Here is a 15,977-nt window from a genome sequence, read left to right as displayed (position 1 = left end):
TATGGCCAGAATAAGTGGAGTCAGTGGACCAGGAAGAGAATGGTTAATAAACTGACTACAAATCAAAGTCTGGGTTAAATAAAGGTAGTTAACTTATTGTGACTGAATTTTTATTTTCATATCTTCATTTGTGTCTCTGAACTTTAAACCTTTCTTCATTATCTTGATCTCAGATTTTCATTGGGTCTTGCATTTCACGCACTGTGGACAAAGCCATGTGAGGTTTACCAGCGATTATACATTACTGTGTTATCTGTATATATTAGGAAATAAACTGAATTTTAGATTAGGAGCAGAACAGCTGCAAGCATGTTCTTTTATTAGCAGTCATTAATGCCAGACAATTGGGGGAAATGAATACAAGGGTAAATTAAGGTGCTTTATCATTACCTAACTTTCAACCTAGTTTTGAAGGAGCTAATTTCATGGAACTAACCTCCCTCACTGATATTTGTTCAAATTGTTGATGCTCGTCACCGGAATATCGGAGACCACTAAATTATTCCTGGTAGGCCAAGTCTGGAAATCAATATGTTCCGTTAGTCACTACCATGGGCCTGGGAAAATGGCAGTAAAATATTACATGGAATAACTTTTAATTGAAAACAAGCATTACATTTCCTAACTCTTTCGAGGATAATTTGCAGATATTTTCAGAACTATGTTCTGTTCATGCATATGACACAATTTTATATATTGACTGAAGTATCTAAAGGGATAGAATCAGCTCAGCATGTTCAGTGAATTTAGAGTGGAGGAGCCAGATCCAGTGACTGATTATGTGGATTATATAGCACTTGTCATGTCTTCAGGCAGTTCCAAGTACTTCACAGACTGAGGTACTTTTGAAGTCACTGTTGTAATTTAAGAAGTAAGTTGAAAATATAAAGTGTAATAATTAGTGCTACTGTAAAGTGACTGTCAAGACAGTTGTGTGGCAAAATGAAGAGTGCAAAGGAGGTTTAAGTGAAAAGCGACCAGTTTTCTGCCATTCATCAGAGTCAGATCGTGGCACCAGGAAGGGTTAATACCAAGGGGCTGCCTAAGAAGAGAAGAAAGTAGTATAGTTTTTTTTTAAAAAGCATAACAATTCATATTCAGCTTCAGCTTTACAAGGGAAATCACACCTCTCGTATTTGGTTTTTGCCAACTGTGCCTGTGCATTTGTATTACTGTTGTGATCTTAATTCAGAAGTTCTAATCTTATCAATCTTGGGTCAAAACACAACCATGATGCAGATACTAGATGGAAACTAATAAAGCCATTCAAAGAGATTAAAGTTAACAACATAAGTTAATGATGTAGTGGCATACAAATATCTATGTTTAAGAAGAAAGAGAGACCACATCATACTGGCTTAAATAGGTGTGACTCAGAAATTATATTTGGTGCTGCTGCTTCTCATACCATTATCATGACTGATTTGGTTATAACTTGTCACAATTCTAAGGGCCGTAACCTCCGATTAGCGTTGGAAAGTGCTGGCCTGCAGGAATTAAAAGAAATAAATACTTACTTACCTGGTGTGGAAAATTACATCTCCACTTCCTTTAGCCGGAGAAAGGAAGGAAAAATAGCTTATATTACTGCAATAATATAGAGATCAGCATACCAGACTATTCCTTTTTGTTAAAAGCAAAAAACTGCGGATGCTGGAAATCCAAAACAAAAATAAAAATACCCGGAAAAACTCAGCAGGTCTGACAGCATCTGCGGAGAGGAACACAGCTAACGTTTCGAGTCCGTATGACTCTTCAACAGAACTAAGGAAAAATAAGAAAGAGGTGAAATATAAGGTGGGTGGGTGGGACAAGTAGAGATGGATAGAGGGCTAGTGATAGGTGGAGATAGCCAAAAGATGTCATAGACAAAAGGACAAAGAGGTGTTGAAGGTGGCGATATTATCTAAGGAATGTGCTAATAGGTGACATTAAAGGTAGAAAGCAGGACAAGCAAGGTACAGATAGCCCTAGTGGGGGTGGGGTGGGGGGAAGGGATCGTAATAGGCTAAAAGGTAGAGATAAAACAATGGATGGAAATACATTTAAAAATAATGGAAATAAGTGGGAAAAGAAAAATCTATATCAATTATTGGAAAAAGGGGGTGGGGATAGAGGAGAGAGTTCATGATCTAAAATTGTTGAACTCAATATTCAGTCCGGAAGGCTGTAAAGTGCCTAGTCGGAAGATGAGGTGCTGTTCCTCCAGTTTGCGTTGAGCTTCACTGGAACATTGCAGCTGGCCAAGGGCGGACATGTGGGCATGAGAACAGGGTGGAGTGTTGAAATGGCAAGCGACAGGAAGGTCTGGGTCATGCTTGCGGACAGACCGAAGGTGTTCCTTTTTATTCTTCTCCATCCCCTCGACTCTTTTTCCAATTGAAAAGCACTTATGCAGATTTTGCTCAAACAACTTACACATGGCATATAATTAATGATCCTTAAGGAAGCTTCTACAGTGTTTTAAGTTTATCCACTAAATAGTTGATCCATACAATCCAGCCAAATCACAAGTTTGTTTGCCAGTCAAATTGAACAATGCAATGAGGAGTAGTGTGGAGAGGAGTCCAGAAAATTGGGGAAGTAAATAAAGATTACGTGAAACATTTATTGAATAGGAAACTTCAATTTCATTTTAGAATGGCAGTTATTTAGAATACATTTTAGAATACAGTTATCATGATTGTCTCCAATTTTGCTTAAAAATGACCTGAAGTGTAAGTGGGGCCTGCATAAATAAGAACATTGCTGCACTTTATGTATCACACAGTGGGCTTGTTTGCAAAACTGAAACCCATGAAGCCCATGGAAATATAAAGGGGCAGTGACAGCGTAGATAGGAAATTGGATGAGACAAAGAGTAGTAGCAAACGGTTGTTTTACAGGATGGAAAGGGGTATACAGTGTTGTATCTTGGGACAATATTAGGACCTTTGCTGTAGACTTGATTAGGGGGGGAAATTATTTCAAAACTTGCAGATAGTGCAAAACTTGAAGATGTGGTCATCACCAGGAGGATAATGGTAGACTCGCAGGTGGCTTTATCAGACTGATGAAATGGATAGATACATGGGCAAATGAAATTTTGCAGGCAAGTGTGAAGTGTATTTTGAAAGGAAAAATGAGAGGCAATATAAACAAAATGGTGCCATCCTCAAGGGGTGTGGGAATAGAATGACCTGGGATGCATGTCCCCAAATTTTTGGTGACAGGACAAATTGAGAAGGCAGTTTTAAAGTCTAGGATTCTATTTTTTAAATAGAGAGTACAAAAGCAAGGAAGTGATGCTAAAGCTTTACAAAACAATGCTTTCCTCTCAGATGAGGGAATACAGTTATCTGGAGAGATTAGAGAAGCTGGATTTTTTTCTCTTTAGAGCAGAGAAGGATGAGGGTGACATTTAATAGAGGTGTTCAAAATTGATACATTTTGGTAGAATAGTTAGGGAGAAACTGTTTCCACTGCCAAGAGTGTCTAACTAGAGGACATAGATTTCAGATGATTGACTAAAAAAGTCAGAGGGAGATGTGAAATCTTTTTACTTAACATATTATGATGATCTGGAATGCAATGCCTTAAAGAACGATGGAAGCAGATTCAGTGGTAACTTTCCGAAGGAATTGTATAAATTGTTGAAAAGGTAAAATTTGCAGGGCTACGGAGAAAGAGTTGGGGAGTGGGACTTAATTGATTACTCTTTGAGAGCTGCTCCACAGGTGCGATTGGGCTGAGAGACCTCCTCCTGTGCAGTGTTATTTTATGATTTAGTTGGCAAATGTACACTGCACTTACTCATACCAAACATTTTGGGAAACATGAAGTTCAGTAACGTACTATAAAAATGTAAATCAGTAAATGTATATTTTTGAATACATGCCACATGCAGATTATTTTAAGTTATTGTATTCGAAAAATATTGTAATTTTAAATTATTATAATGTTACATATGCTGACAATGGTGAAATATAACAAAATAAAATAAGCAGTAGTTTTAGCCTGCCTGGAACAAGTACATCAGCCATGGGTGGAACTCTTGCCAATAGAACCCCTCAAGAATTCCTGCAAAGAAAGGTTTCAGGGTTCAGTTCAAGTAAACTTGGTTATTTTCATTCCAACCTTGCTGCATTCTTGACATAGTTGTTGAGTGCACTGATTTGCCAGTACTAGCCTGCCAGTCATAATTTTTAGCTATGGTATTCTTCCTCATTCTGTCATGTGCATTGAAAGTATGCAAGCCATTAAATATTTGAATTTCTCAGTTTCCTATCAATAAATGTGACTGTTCCATGCATCACTGTTATCAGCAGCTTTTTAACGCCTCCCTCATATCGTTGTAAGTTGTTCACCATAAAGCAGTTTTAACTTTGCATTCATGCCTCTGGGATTATGTATGCATTCTTTGTGCCAATTTCAAACTATCTCAGCTGATTTTGCCAGCAAAATTCCAGTCATTAAACCTGCTGTGACATATCTTGAGAATGACACTCAGCGGCAGCTTTTGGAAGAGGTGTTGTGTTTAAAGAAAATTATTGGCTTCAATGTGTTCTTAGTACATCACCATGAAACTGTGATAAAGTTCAGTCATTTGTGAATAGTTGCCACTTAGATTGACTGCCCCTATTGGCAAGTTATGATTCTGCTTTTCTCCTTCAAATCCAGTTCCTTTTTAAAGGCCATTATTGAATCGGTATCCACCATCCTATCAGGCAGTTCATTCCAAACCCTAACCACTTGTATAAGTTTTTTCATGCTGCCTCTGGTTCTTTGGCCAATCACCTGAAACCTGCACTCTCTGGTTATCAACTCTTCAACCGCTGAATGCAATTTCCCTTTACTTACTCTAACCAAACCCTTTATATGATTTTCAACACCTCTATCAAATCTCCTCTTCGACTTGTTCTCCTTAGAGCAATGAAGGCTATCTCCACTCAATCCACGTAACTGTAATCCCACATGCCTGTTATCATTCTAGCATAACTGTCCTGTACCCTCTCCAAAGTTTTCACATCCTATTCTTAAAAAATGGTGCTTAGATTTGGAGTGTTTTATATAGGCTTAGCATAATCCCTCATTTTTGTACTCTGCCTCTATTTATAAGGCCCAGGTTACCAAAGGTTTTGTTAATGGCTTTGTTAACCTGTCCTGCCATCTTTAAAGATTTGTGCACAAACACCCCCAGCTCGGTCTCTTGTATAATTTAGCATGTATTGTCTCTTATTCTACCTACCAAGATGTATCACCTCCCACTTCTTTGCATTGAGCTTTATCTGCCGTATGTCCCCTCATTCTACGAGTTTATGACGGCTTAAAATCTAATACCAACTTCCTCATTGTTTACTACACTTCCAAGCCATCTGCAGATTTCAAAATTGTGCCCTGTAGCCCACCCAAGTCCAAATCATTAATGTGTATCAAAAACAGTAGTGGACCTGATACTGAAACCTGGGGAGCACCACTGCATATCTCCCTCCAGCCCAAAAAACAGCCATTCACCACTACTCTGTTTTCTATCACTTAGACAATTTTGTATCCGTGTCTTGCACTTTGTAACTTCTACTACCATTTTATCCCATGAGTTTCAATTTTATTCACAAGCTTAATATGCAATACCTTTTGAAAGTCCATAAAAAGTCCATATAAGAGCTGCAGTGCCCTCATTCTCCTTCTGTTAAATCTCTCAAAAATAATACCCCAGGTTATTGTTGATTAATGTAGGATAAAATCTTCTGGAACATGTGTGTCAACTGTGGTTTAGTTGGCTGCACTCTCACTTCTGAGTCAGAAGAGTGTGGGTTCAAGTCCAACTCCAGAGTCTTGAAAATCAAGGTTGACACTGCAGTGCAGTGTGGAGGGAATGCTAAACTGTCAGAGATGTACCATTTTTTGGATGAAACATCAAATCGAGACCATGTTCACCTGCATTGGTGGATCTAAATGAGCTCATTGTTGAAAGATGAGTGTGGTTCGGTAGGTCTTAGACAGTATAAGGTCCAAGCTAGGAGCTGTTTCCATGCTTGCCTGTACACATATCTCTGTCCAGTACAATGATGCATGTTGGGATGGAAGATGTCTTTTCCTATTATGTTGATGTGACTTTTCAATGGGCTCACCTTGCAGTTTAGCTTTCTGTGCAACAACGTTCTCATTGGCTTACTTTTTTGCCTCACTGGAGTGTGCTGCAGTTGTTTGATAGCTGTTTCTCTGTTTGAGCATCGTCTGGCTAAAGATTGTACTGGCCGAAGGTTGTAGCGTCTGTGTCGTGGTGTCTTGAGGTATCTTACAAACGGATGTCAGAGCTGGAGATTGAAGCTCTTCTTGTTGCTGTCTTTCACTCAAGATTTTGTGGTAACCATCTGAGTGGTTGGCTGGTCTGACCAACAAGGAACTTCTGGCACCTGCAAATAAAATGGACAAACCGGCTCTATAAAGTGTGAAGACAATTCAGAGCTGAAGTCCCAGTCGAGAGTATTTTTTCTGTTGGGCTCTCAGGAACTTGCAGTTCTGTATAATTCACGACAGAGGTTCTGCTATTTTAAGAAGGTTCAGGGCAACACAGCCATCTATGCTCAGAGAAGATAAAGACTGGTTACAGATGATGTACCCAACTTTAACAATTGTTTGCCACCATACCTTAAAGGTTTCAGAGTCCTGCCTATAATCAGACCTCAGATTCCTGCAGGCCCATGTAGTGGTGTGTCTGTTCTTCGTAGCCAGAGATGTGTCAGCCACAGTTCCTTGTCCAAGAGGACCGATAAACTGGCTCCCATGCCCAATTTAAAGTTTGTGAGATGACCATCAACCGTGTTCAAGAGCGAAAATCCCTGATCTTTGATCTCACCTAAGAAGCATGGTTGTGTTTCCTTTTGATGTGGTACCTCAACCTTGTGAATCATCTTGATATCATCTGTGTGCCTGGTTGTGTTAACTTTGCCTAGCTTTCTGAAGTGTCCTATGTGGTTGCAATTAAACTGTTGAGACTGCCGGACACTGATCATGCCTGTGAGGTCACTTGGCTCCACAGTGCTGGAGCCCTTTAGTGGTTGGTTAGGGTTTTGCTTCCCTTGGTCTGGAGTGTCACTGCTGCTCTGTTGTATTACGAGCTGGACAGCAGGAGTTGCTCTGTACCATGTCTTGCTTTCGCCCCTTAAAATGGATCTGTGCTGTGCACGGATTTCAGAATGCCTGACAATCTGAATGGTCTTTTCGAGGGTCAAATCTTCCTTCGAAGAAGAGTCATATGGACTCGAAAAGTTAACTGTTTCTCTCTCTACAGATGCTGCCAGACCTGCTGAGTTTTTCCAGCATTTTTTTGTTTTTATTTCAAATCTTCGCTAGCTTGAAGCACGCCTGAGAGTGCATCAACTGCCACTCCAACAACAATTCTGTCTCTGATTAGCTCTGATTTCAGATCACCATAGTCACAGCCTTCAGCCATTCTGTACAGTTCATTAAGGAGTCAGCAGGTTCTCCTGGCAGTTGGACACATTTGTTAATCTTTGCTCTTTCAAGGATCTTGTTACTGCTCAAATTAAAATGTGTCAAATGGTTTTAAAACCTCATCAAGTTGTGAAGATTCATTGATTCCTTGTCTAGCTATTGTGTCATCGGCTAATGGACCTACTGAGTAAAGCAGTGTGTTAACCTGTTCAGCTTCTATCTTTTGAACTAGACCTGAAGCAGTCATGTATCTAAGAAATCTCTTCCTCTAAAGTCCCCAGTTTTGGACTGGTCTGGGCCTTGGATAAGTCCAAACTGGTCTGGTAAGGTAGATTTTTAATCCATGTTCCTTTAAAATTTAAAGTGTGTATAGCTTTAAATGTTGTTATAAAATCCAAGATGGCACTGCCATGCACTTCTTCTCGACGAGGATTCTCACGCTCGTCAGTTTTGGCAGGTTCCTGCAATAACAGTGGTCGAAATTTCTGGGTTTTAAATTTTCAGCAGTGAGTCCCTGAATTGACCTTTTTTGAGTCTTTCCCATTGTATCTAAGTATTTTCAGGTCCTGAAACCATTGATTCATGGCTGTTGCTGGGCTTTTTAACTGCCGATTATTAAAAATGTTTTTATCTCGATTGGAGTGAGCTCAGCTGCCACATGTTCAGGCACCAACTTGGTACTCTGGTGGTTCACAGTGCATTTTAAAATGGCAATTATGACCACTGCTGATTTAAAAGCTTTATAAAACTCATTCTGGCCAAGTTTATTAGCTCACCCCTAGGACTTCTGACTGCTTACTCTTTGGGTATTAAAGCTGGACTTCCATGGGATTCAGTGGAGTCTTCTGCTATGGTGTGGAGTTTTATTTCTTCCTTTTGCTTCCAATCCTGTTTTGAAGCTTTTCTTTGGTAATCTCTTCCTGCACCTTTGCTTCTGGTGCTTCCTGTTAGGTCAGAATACTACTTTTTCAATCTTCCAGGTTTTAAATTTCTTCTCCAGCTTCTGAGAGGTTTTGGATTGTTCCAATTGCTGCCACTATGTTGTAAGATGTATGTAGTTCGGTAGGTCTCATGAAGAAGTTCTGAGTCATTTAGTTGTGTTTAATAACTACTAGTAACTATACATAAATACAGTATGAGGTCCAAGCTAGGAGCTATCTCCATGCTTGCCTCTACACACGTCTCTGTCCAGTACAAGACTGCCCTCTAGACTCGGGTCACGTGTTCCATTACATCACACTGTGGACAGTACTGCACCCAGTCCCACGTTAACCCTTTCTACGCCAAGCTCTTATACTACATCATGGCACTGTTGTGAAGAAGAGCAGGGGAGTTATCCCCTGTGTTCTGGTCACTTTGGATTTGGAATGAAGCTTTGGAATGCCCTCCCTATACCTCTCCACCTATCTACCTTGCTTTCCTCCCTCAAGATACTACTTAAAATCTACATCTTTGATCAAGCTTTTGGTCAACTGACCAAATACCTTTTTATGTGGCTTGGTGTCATATTTTGTTTTATAAGCACCTTGGGATGTTATATTTCGTTAAAAACCCTGTATAAATATAAGTTGTGCATCTCTCTTATATTGTTGGGGTCAAATAGCTCCTTTAAACTGAATTCTGAGGATGGCATCAGCATTACTAAAAATCAAACTATTGGGAGATGAGAATAAACAGGAGTCTTTACATTTTTAAAAGAAATCTTGATGGCATAATTGCTTTTTAATGAAACAAATAACTGAAAAGTTTCTTACACACTTCAAAGAAACTAAAAAGGAAAAATAAATCCTAAATATATGGAGCATACTTTAATATGCATATATTAATAAATACATTTCAAAATGATAGCCACTGCTCCATACAGTATTCAAAAATGCTTAAATTATAATTGGAGGATATGTTTCATCATTGTGAGTAGGTTAATATTCAGAGCATAGTACAATGAAATCAACATGAACACAGTAGACTGAGTTGCCACCTCATTGTTTAGCAGGGTGGGAACGGATGGTGTCAATCAGCACTTGAAAGCAAATGGCAGGAAATGGGAATGTTAACTCTGCTAGCAAATGCTGGTAGGGTTAAAAACAAAAAGCTAAAAGCTACTGCGGATGCTGGAAATCCAAAACAAAACAAAAACAGAATTACCTGGAAAAACTCAGCAAGTCTGGCAGCATCGGCGGAGAAGAAATCAGTCAACGTTTCGAGCCTCCGTGGCCCTTCGGCAGAACTGCAGCAAGTTCTGCCGAAGGGCCACGGAGGCTCGAAACGTTGACTGATTTCTTCTCCGCCGATGCTGGTAGGGTTAATGCTGACTTGTGATGGTTTGCCCAATAAATATTCTGTGCAGTTTATCATTGGGGAAATCAATCTGTAACTGCAAATGGTCAATTTTGTTAAGTTTTTATTTAACAAAATAAATGTGACTGACACTACATAGCTTTCATTGTACTCCCTCAGAATTGCTATGGGTTGTATGATATGTAAATAAATTCCCAGGAATAATGAATGGTCTGATATGTCTACAAAGGTGAGAGGAATGTAAAGCAGGAGGCTGTTGCTATGCAGTGATCATCAGACAGATTACAGAGGCCAAAGATGTGAGAGTAAGAAGAAAGCTCAAACAGGCGTGCAATCCCTCGTCGACCACAGACTGACCAATGAACTGACTAATGACTGACTGCTGACATGGAATGAGGATTTTGGATTTTTTTCTCCTTCCCCTCTTAATGCTGTTTCTCCCTTTCTCATTTCTAACTCCTTTACCTTGTATTTCACCTCTCTTCTATTTTTACTTAGTTCTGTTGAAGGGTCATTCGGACTCAAAACGTTAACTGTGTTCCTCTCTGCAGATGCTGCCAGACCTGCTGAGTTTTTCCAGGTATTTTTGTTTTTTCCTTTACCTTGCACTTGCTTTGCCCCTATCTCTTATCGCCTGTCTCTCTTTCAATCCCCCTTTCTTTTTCTCACTCTCTCTACTGTAGGACTACTTGGCAAGTGTCCTCTTTGCCCCAAGGGACTGCCAAGAAGAGTGATCTTAATGCAGGGAAAATATAGTTACAGTGAGGCAATGGTAAATGAAGATTTTGGGCGGACCTAGCTAAAACATGATGCAATTGTCGATTTCCTGACTAGATTGAAAGAGAATGGAATGGATAATAGCTGATAGCTGCCTTAGTGTCCACTATAATAAAGATACAAGATTTGCATATATGCAGTTGAGAAACTGGAAAACGAGTGTTTGTGACAAATGCAAGGTCAGCATCTAGCTAGTAGTTTTGAGTACCAGAAGTTGCTGTGTAAGTGGTTGTGTGTGTCTCTTCTTCTCCCCTCCCCCTGCCCCACATGCACTTGATTAGTCTTTTCACATTTGTTAGCAAAACAAATAAGGTTGTTCTTTAGCACTACGTCAGTTATGTATGATCAGTATCAACATAAAAAAATAAAATCCCTGTGCGGTTAATTACTGTAAGATGGGTTGCATCAGTGGAGGCTGCTGCATATTGCATTTGGGTAGCTTTGAGATGCATATTATGCATGTGTGTGTTTAGCTTTTGAAGCAAGCAGACATCATCTGCTTGCTGGACCAGAGCACACAGCAAAATGGATACTGTGAAGCAGCTCCTGCATGGGCATATGGTCTGTGATTTAGTATGCATTTAGTGTCTTCATGGCTGATGTGTATGTGTACATAGAAAACTGTTCTAAGCAATTGTTGAGTCTGTTACAGCTAATTCAGGACCTTTTCCAGGTGAAGTCATTCTGTTATCTGTAAAGTTATAATCCTGCCTCGTATCCAATCTGTCTAGTGATAGATTTCATTTTGAAGCAGAGCACACAATCGATGGATAGAATCCCTGGAGGGGTGGGGGGTGGGTGGTGGGTGGCTACAAGGTTAGCTGATAGAAAACAGGCTCTTGATTATTACTTTATCCTGGCTTACCCATCTGTTAGTTCCACCTTTGCATGCGTAACTGTGTAGCTGGAGGGTGGGGGGAGAAGATGAGTCTCTGAAACAGCGCTGCCTGATTATTGCAATACAAAAATCAGTCTGGGATGTATCATGAGCACTTTGATTGTAGGTCATATGCTAGGCTACAGCATTGAGTCTTCTCGGAAGACATGGAATGTGTTTCCTAAGGGAACTACAGGCCGCTTTGTGTGAAAATTTTTCTTCTGTCTTTTCTGTTTTTGAAAGGAGCCTTTTTTGCTAACCAGGAAATGGCTTTTCTTGTGCGTTGCTATACCAACTGCTTGCAGCCATGGCCTTCTAAAGTAAGCATGATCAGAAAATTACTATAATATTTTATTTTGATCTAAATTCATTTAGTAGTTTATTATTTTTGCTTGTGACATTACTGCGGCTATAATGACTGCTAGTGTAGTGTGTTTGCCTTGTACAAGAAATAGAAGTGTTAAGTGAAATGTCTGTCGCTGTCATCGTGTTAAGATTAATTGTTGAAAGTTGGTTAGCTCAGCTAAGGAGGGACCAGCAGTGACCACTCTGTCAGCATCGTTAGCAGTCAGGGAGGAGGTTCCTATTCATATGTACTGCCCTGATTCTTTAGTTGCGAATGAAATGGGAGTATTAACAATGCTTTGCTGAATGCTGTAGGCTGGTTTCTAGTCCTCGACTAATCTAATACTGCATTAAGCCTTTTGAGGGAGTCTGTGTGCAGTCAGCCATCTTAGCTTTCTCACAACCATAGGATTTGCTGTTGTTCTAAAGGAAGCTAGATGTTTACTTTTACAGTGGCTTTTTTCCTTCCATATTTGAGGTACTCATAGTTTGTTTAGTCTTTTCATTATGAGGAAGAAAAAGTATCTGCTCGATTGATCTTCTGTGCCAAATAGCTGATATTCTGTTGATAGCTGCAGTTTTTTCATACTGTAATGGGTGAACTGATGAGCTGAAAAGAATCAGACCATGATGTTGAAATTCAGTTCAGCACATATTTCTTCATTATGAAACCATTAGCAATCGGAACTAATCATCCAATCATGGGACAACAGGACAAAAACACAGTGAGTATTTTACAGCTATAATTGAATATCACGGTATTAATATATTTGCACTGTCACATTTTAAAAATTGTTTTGGTATTGATAGCTTTGGTGCTGGATTTTAGAGGCAGAGTTCAGTATGATGGAATAGTCTAATGTCAGGAGTGTTACTTCAACTACTTGTCATTCAGGTGAACCACAGTCTTTCTAAATTGTTTTCCAGGGCTCTACTTGAGTTATTTAATTCATTTGTTCCTCAAAGTCCCTGTGTTATGTGGAATCAGTTCAGTAGGAAATGTCTATGCTTTTAGTTTTCATCTAGCCACTGTATTGTCAGAGGTTTCAAATATTCAGATACAGGATTTGTTGAGCAGAGGTCCAAGTTGTGTAACAGATAATAAATGCCTATTTACTACTGAAAACACAGTGATACTAATTTAGTGCAATATAAAAGTGGAGGCAGTTATTTCACTTTTGGCAATGTTCCGGCACAGTAATAGCCCTCAGTGTACAAAGGCTGCTGCAAAACAATTGTCAGCTTGTGCATTCAAATGTTAGCTTTTATTTAAAAATATGTGAATGATTTGTCCCAAAGCATTCATTTTGGAAAGCATTTAAAAACAAGAAGAATTTGCTTCCTCTAGATGCCCCAGTAATTACAAATTTGAACCTTGAAACATAAGCACCAATAAACTGGTAGCAACTTGAGGAACTGCAGAGACCCGTCCTGGCATTTTTGTAATTGATCCCTTGAGTCAGCTTTATCTTTATCATATTGGAATCTCAACACAATTTGTTTTCTGTGATAGTGTATGTGTGGAATATTGTGAAAGTAGTTTTTTTTGAGAAAGTCTAGGGTCTCTGAGTTTATATGCTGCCTTTGCAAGGAGCTGGTCAAAGTTAACTTGGTTTTGGAAAACAAATCTGCTATGATGATTAATTAAGGTTTGTTGAATCTAAAAGGATTTCCACAGCATTTTTCTAAAATAGTATTTTATATATTAGACATAGTTGACATGAGGAAGAAAATGAGTCTGGTAGAATTTATAGTGATGGTTTTTATAGGATCTGTTATTAAAGCTATACTTACCTCATTGAGAGGGGAGACCTGCAACTCCCAATGGACCTCGGAGTTTTTGCGCATGCGTGGAGCAGGCTACACAAGCGCATTTCTGCAATTTTTACGGTCTGTGCTTTCAGTGTGCCTGTGCAGGCGGGAAAACGGTGTGAAAACCTGGGTCATGTGACCAGCAGTGAGCCACCATGGAAGACTAATGCCCGAGGGAGAGGTCCCAAAAGGGAGAAGGAACATGGTAAAGTCGCAAAATAAGAGTCCCAGAGAGGGGACAGAAAAAAGTCCCTGTTCAGTTAAAAGGAGAGGAGCAGGAAACAGGCTCCAACCAGAAGAAGGGCTGCGAGGACCAAACTTTAAGTGAAGAAGGCAGCCGAAGGTTGGTGAGGCTGTGCTGTGGGCCGTTGGGCAAAGGTACCCTTTTGGAGCAGTAGTGTTCTGCTTGGCATGGCCATAGATCTGAAATTGTGCTTGTGAGTTGGTACTTGAGCATATACTCAGAAATCCAGGGGAACGAATTTCAGGAGATGAGATTGAAACCCTGTGAGTTGGGCTGTTGTTGACGCTGTCCAAGTCTGGTAATTGAAGAGGGCTCAGGAGAAGCCCCAGAGATCTAACGAGACAGCAGAAGGTTGTTGTCTCTGTGCTGAGGGCTGTTACGGTGAAGGTACGTCTTTGGAACAGTAATGTTCTGCTTGGTGTGGTTGAAGTGCTGAAGCTGTTCTCAAGAGTTGGTGCTTGAGTGCAGATTTGGGAATCCGGGGGAATGGAATCTCAGGAGACAAGATTGAAACCCTGCAAACTGGGCTGTTATTGATGCAGTCAGAGTTGGAGGATTTTTTAAGAGAATTCCAAGGTTACACCTTCGAAGACTTGAATCCCTCATGAGGCAGAACTTCACTGGGACTAGTTGACTCAATGTTCCCGACGTCTGGCTTGGATGTTGAGAATTCCATGGACGCTGTCTTGGTCGTATTTGCTATTTATTGCATAGCATGGTGTGACCTTGGCTTGTTGATTCACATGTACCTCATACTTACCCTGAATGTTAGAGTATAAGATCAATATTGTGAATTGTTTTATCCTTCTGACCTTGTATAGTAAAGTTTATTTTTATTTGTTCAAAACCTGTGAAATCTTGAGGCTTTTTATTGAGCAAATGTCTTAAATCTCAAACTCTTACTTTAAACAAAATCTTATTAGTCTCTAACCAAATCTTACCAAAAAAACTTAGGAGTCTGGTCAAGGATCATAACAGATCATAAAAAGGTACATATTTTTTAACATGAATGGAGTACATCAATCCAGAAATTTTGATTATCTAGAAATGATGCAGTAAAGTTTGGAAGTAGATTATGGAGTTGGAAAGAGTTTCTCATACACATACATTTTTTCCTATCAATTGATTTTACAAGTTCTTTAACAAGATTTTGATAGTCTTTTTATTCAAGGTGTTAAAATAGCTTATTAAATTAAAGTGTAATTAATTTAGAAAAAGGATTCAAGTTAGGAGATGCAGATACCTTTGCAGTTTTTTTTAATGGAAGAAACTAGAGGTTGAATTGCAAGGTAAAATGCACAAAATTGATCACATTGACTGTTTTAAAGTTTGAAAAAAACTTAACTGATGAATATACTCTCAAATATTTGTACATTTTTACATGGTGCCAGAATGGCTCCACAGTACATTTGGCTGATCCCAAGAGCTACCTCAAAGATCCAGCTTTTGCTTAAACCTTTTTGCATGCAACCATTGTGTGGTTGGGATGTCTGTTCCACATATTCATATCCTCTGTGTAAAATATTAAATCTAATTGTTTTTGCACTTTCCTCTTTAAGTTCAAATCCATGTGCCCTTCCTGCCATGTTGGTAGCAACCTCAACTATATTGTTAGATTTCAATTTCTATTCTGAAGAATAAGCAGTCATCCCATAACGCAGGTGTGTTAAGTTAACTATCAGTTTGCCTGCCCTTTTCTTTACTGCCTCAAATTCCTGGATATTCTTGTATGATAACCAACATTTTGCACAGTATCCCAGTTGTAACTATTATTGCCTTGTACATACACTCCCATGCTGGAATGTGTGCTTTATCTTCTGACTGCATTTCAGAATCCAGTTGGCCTTCCTTACTACTGCCATACACTACACTGTTTTCAGTGAGCTATCTACAATATCCCCAGACCGCTCTTCAGTTTTGTATGTTATAGTTTAATCCCCTCACTGCTTCTTTCTCTTCCTTTATCTAGTTACTTTACATTTGACCAAATTAAATGACACTTACCATTCAGCATCCTACATTCCCAAACTATCCAGATCGCTTTGCATTTAATTTGCCTTTCCCTTGTAGATTGACCCCCATTGCCCAATCTGCAGTTTAGCGAGCTTTGTTTTTGTTCCCCAGCTCCAAGTCACATATTCATGCCAAGTAGCGATGACTCTCAGGCACTGATCTCTGTAATGTCTT

General features: G+C 39.5%; 1 protein-coding gene across 6 annotated transcripts in view; it reads left to right on the top strand.

Moving 5' to 3' along the window:
- Nucleotides 1-15,977, top strand: part of rapgef2b (Rap guanine nucleotide exchange factor 2b) — a 534,998-nt gene that overhangs the window by 269,975 nt on the left and 249,046 nt on the right. Inside the window, exon 1 of one of the 6 annotated variants that reach the window (XM_078540449.1) lies at nt 12,285-12,459. The exons of the other annotated variants lie outside the window; for them this stretch is intronic. Coding sequence (XP_078396575.1) covers nt 12,400-12,459 — 60 coding nt within the window. The 5' untranslated portion in view covers nt 12,285-12,399. Of the gene's footprint in view, nt 1-12,284; nt 12,460-15,977 lie in introns of those variants that run through there. 6 annotated transcript variants of the gene reach the window in all.

The sequence above is a fragment of the Cetorhinus maximus genome, chromosome 1 (assembly GCF_964194155.1).
Source record: "Cetorhinus maximus chromosome 1, sCetMax3.hap1.1, whole genome shotgun sequence".
NCBI lineage: Eukaryota > Metazoa > Chordata > Chondrichthyes > Lamniformes > Cetorhinidae > Cetorhinus > Cetorhinus maximus.
The sequence above is the reverse complement of the archived record's forward strand: the minus strand, read 5'-3'. Positions and strand labels throughout refer to the sequence as shown.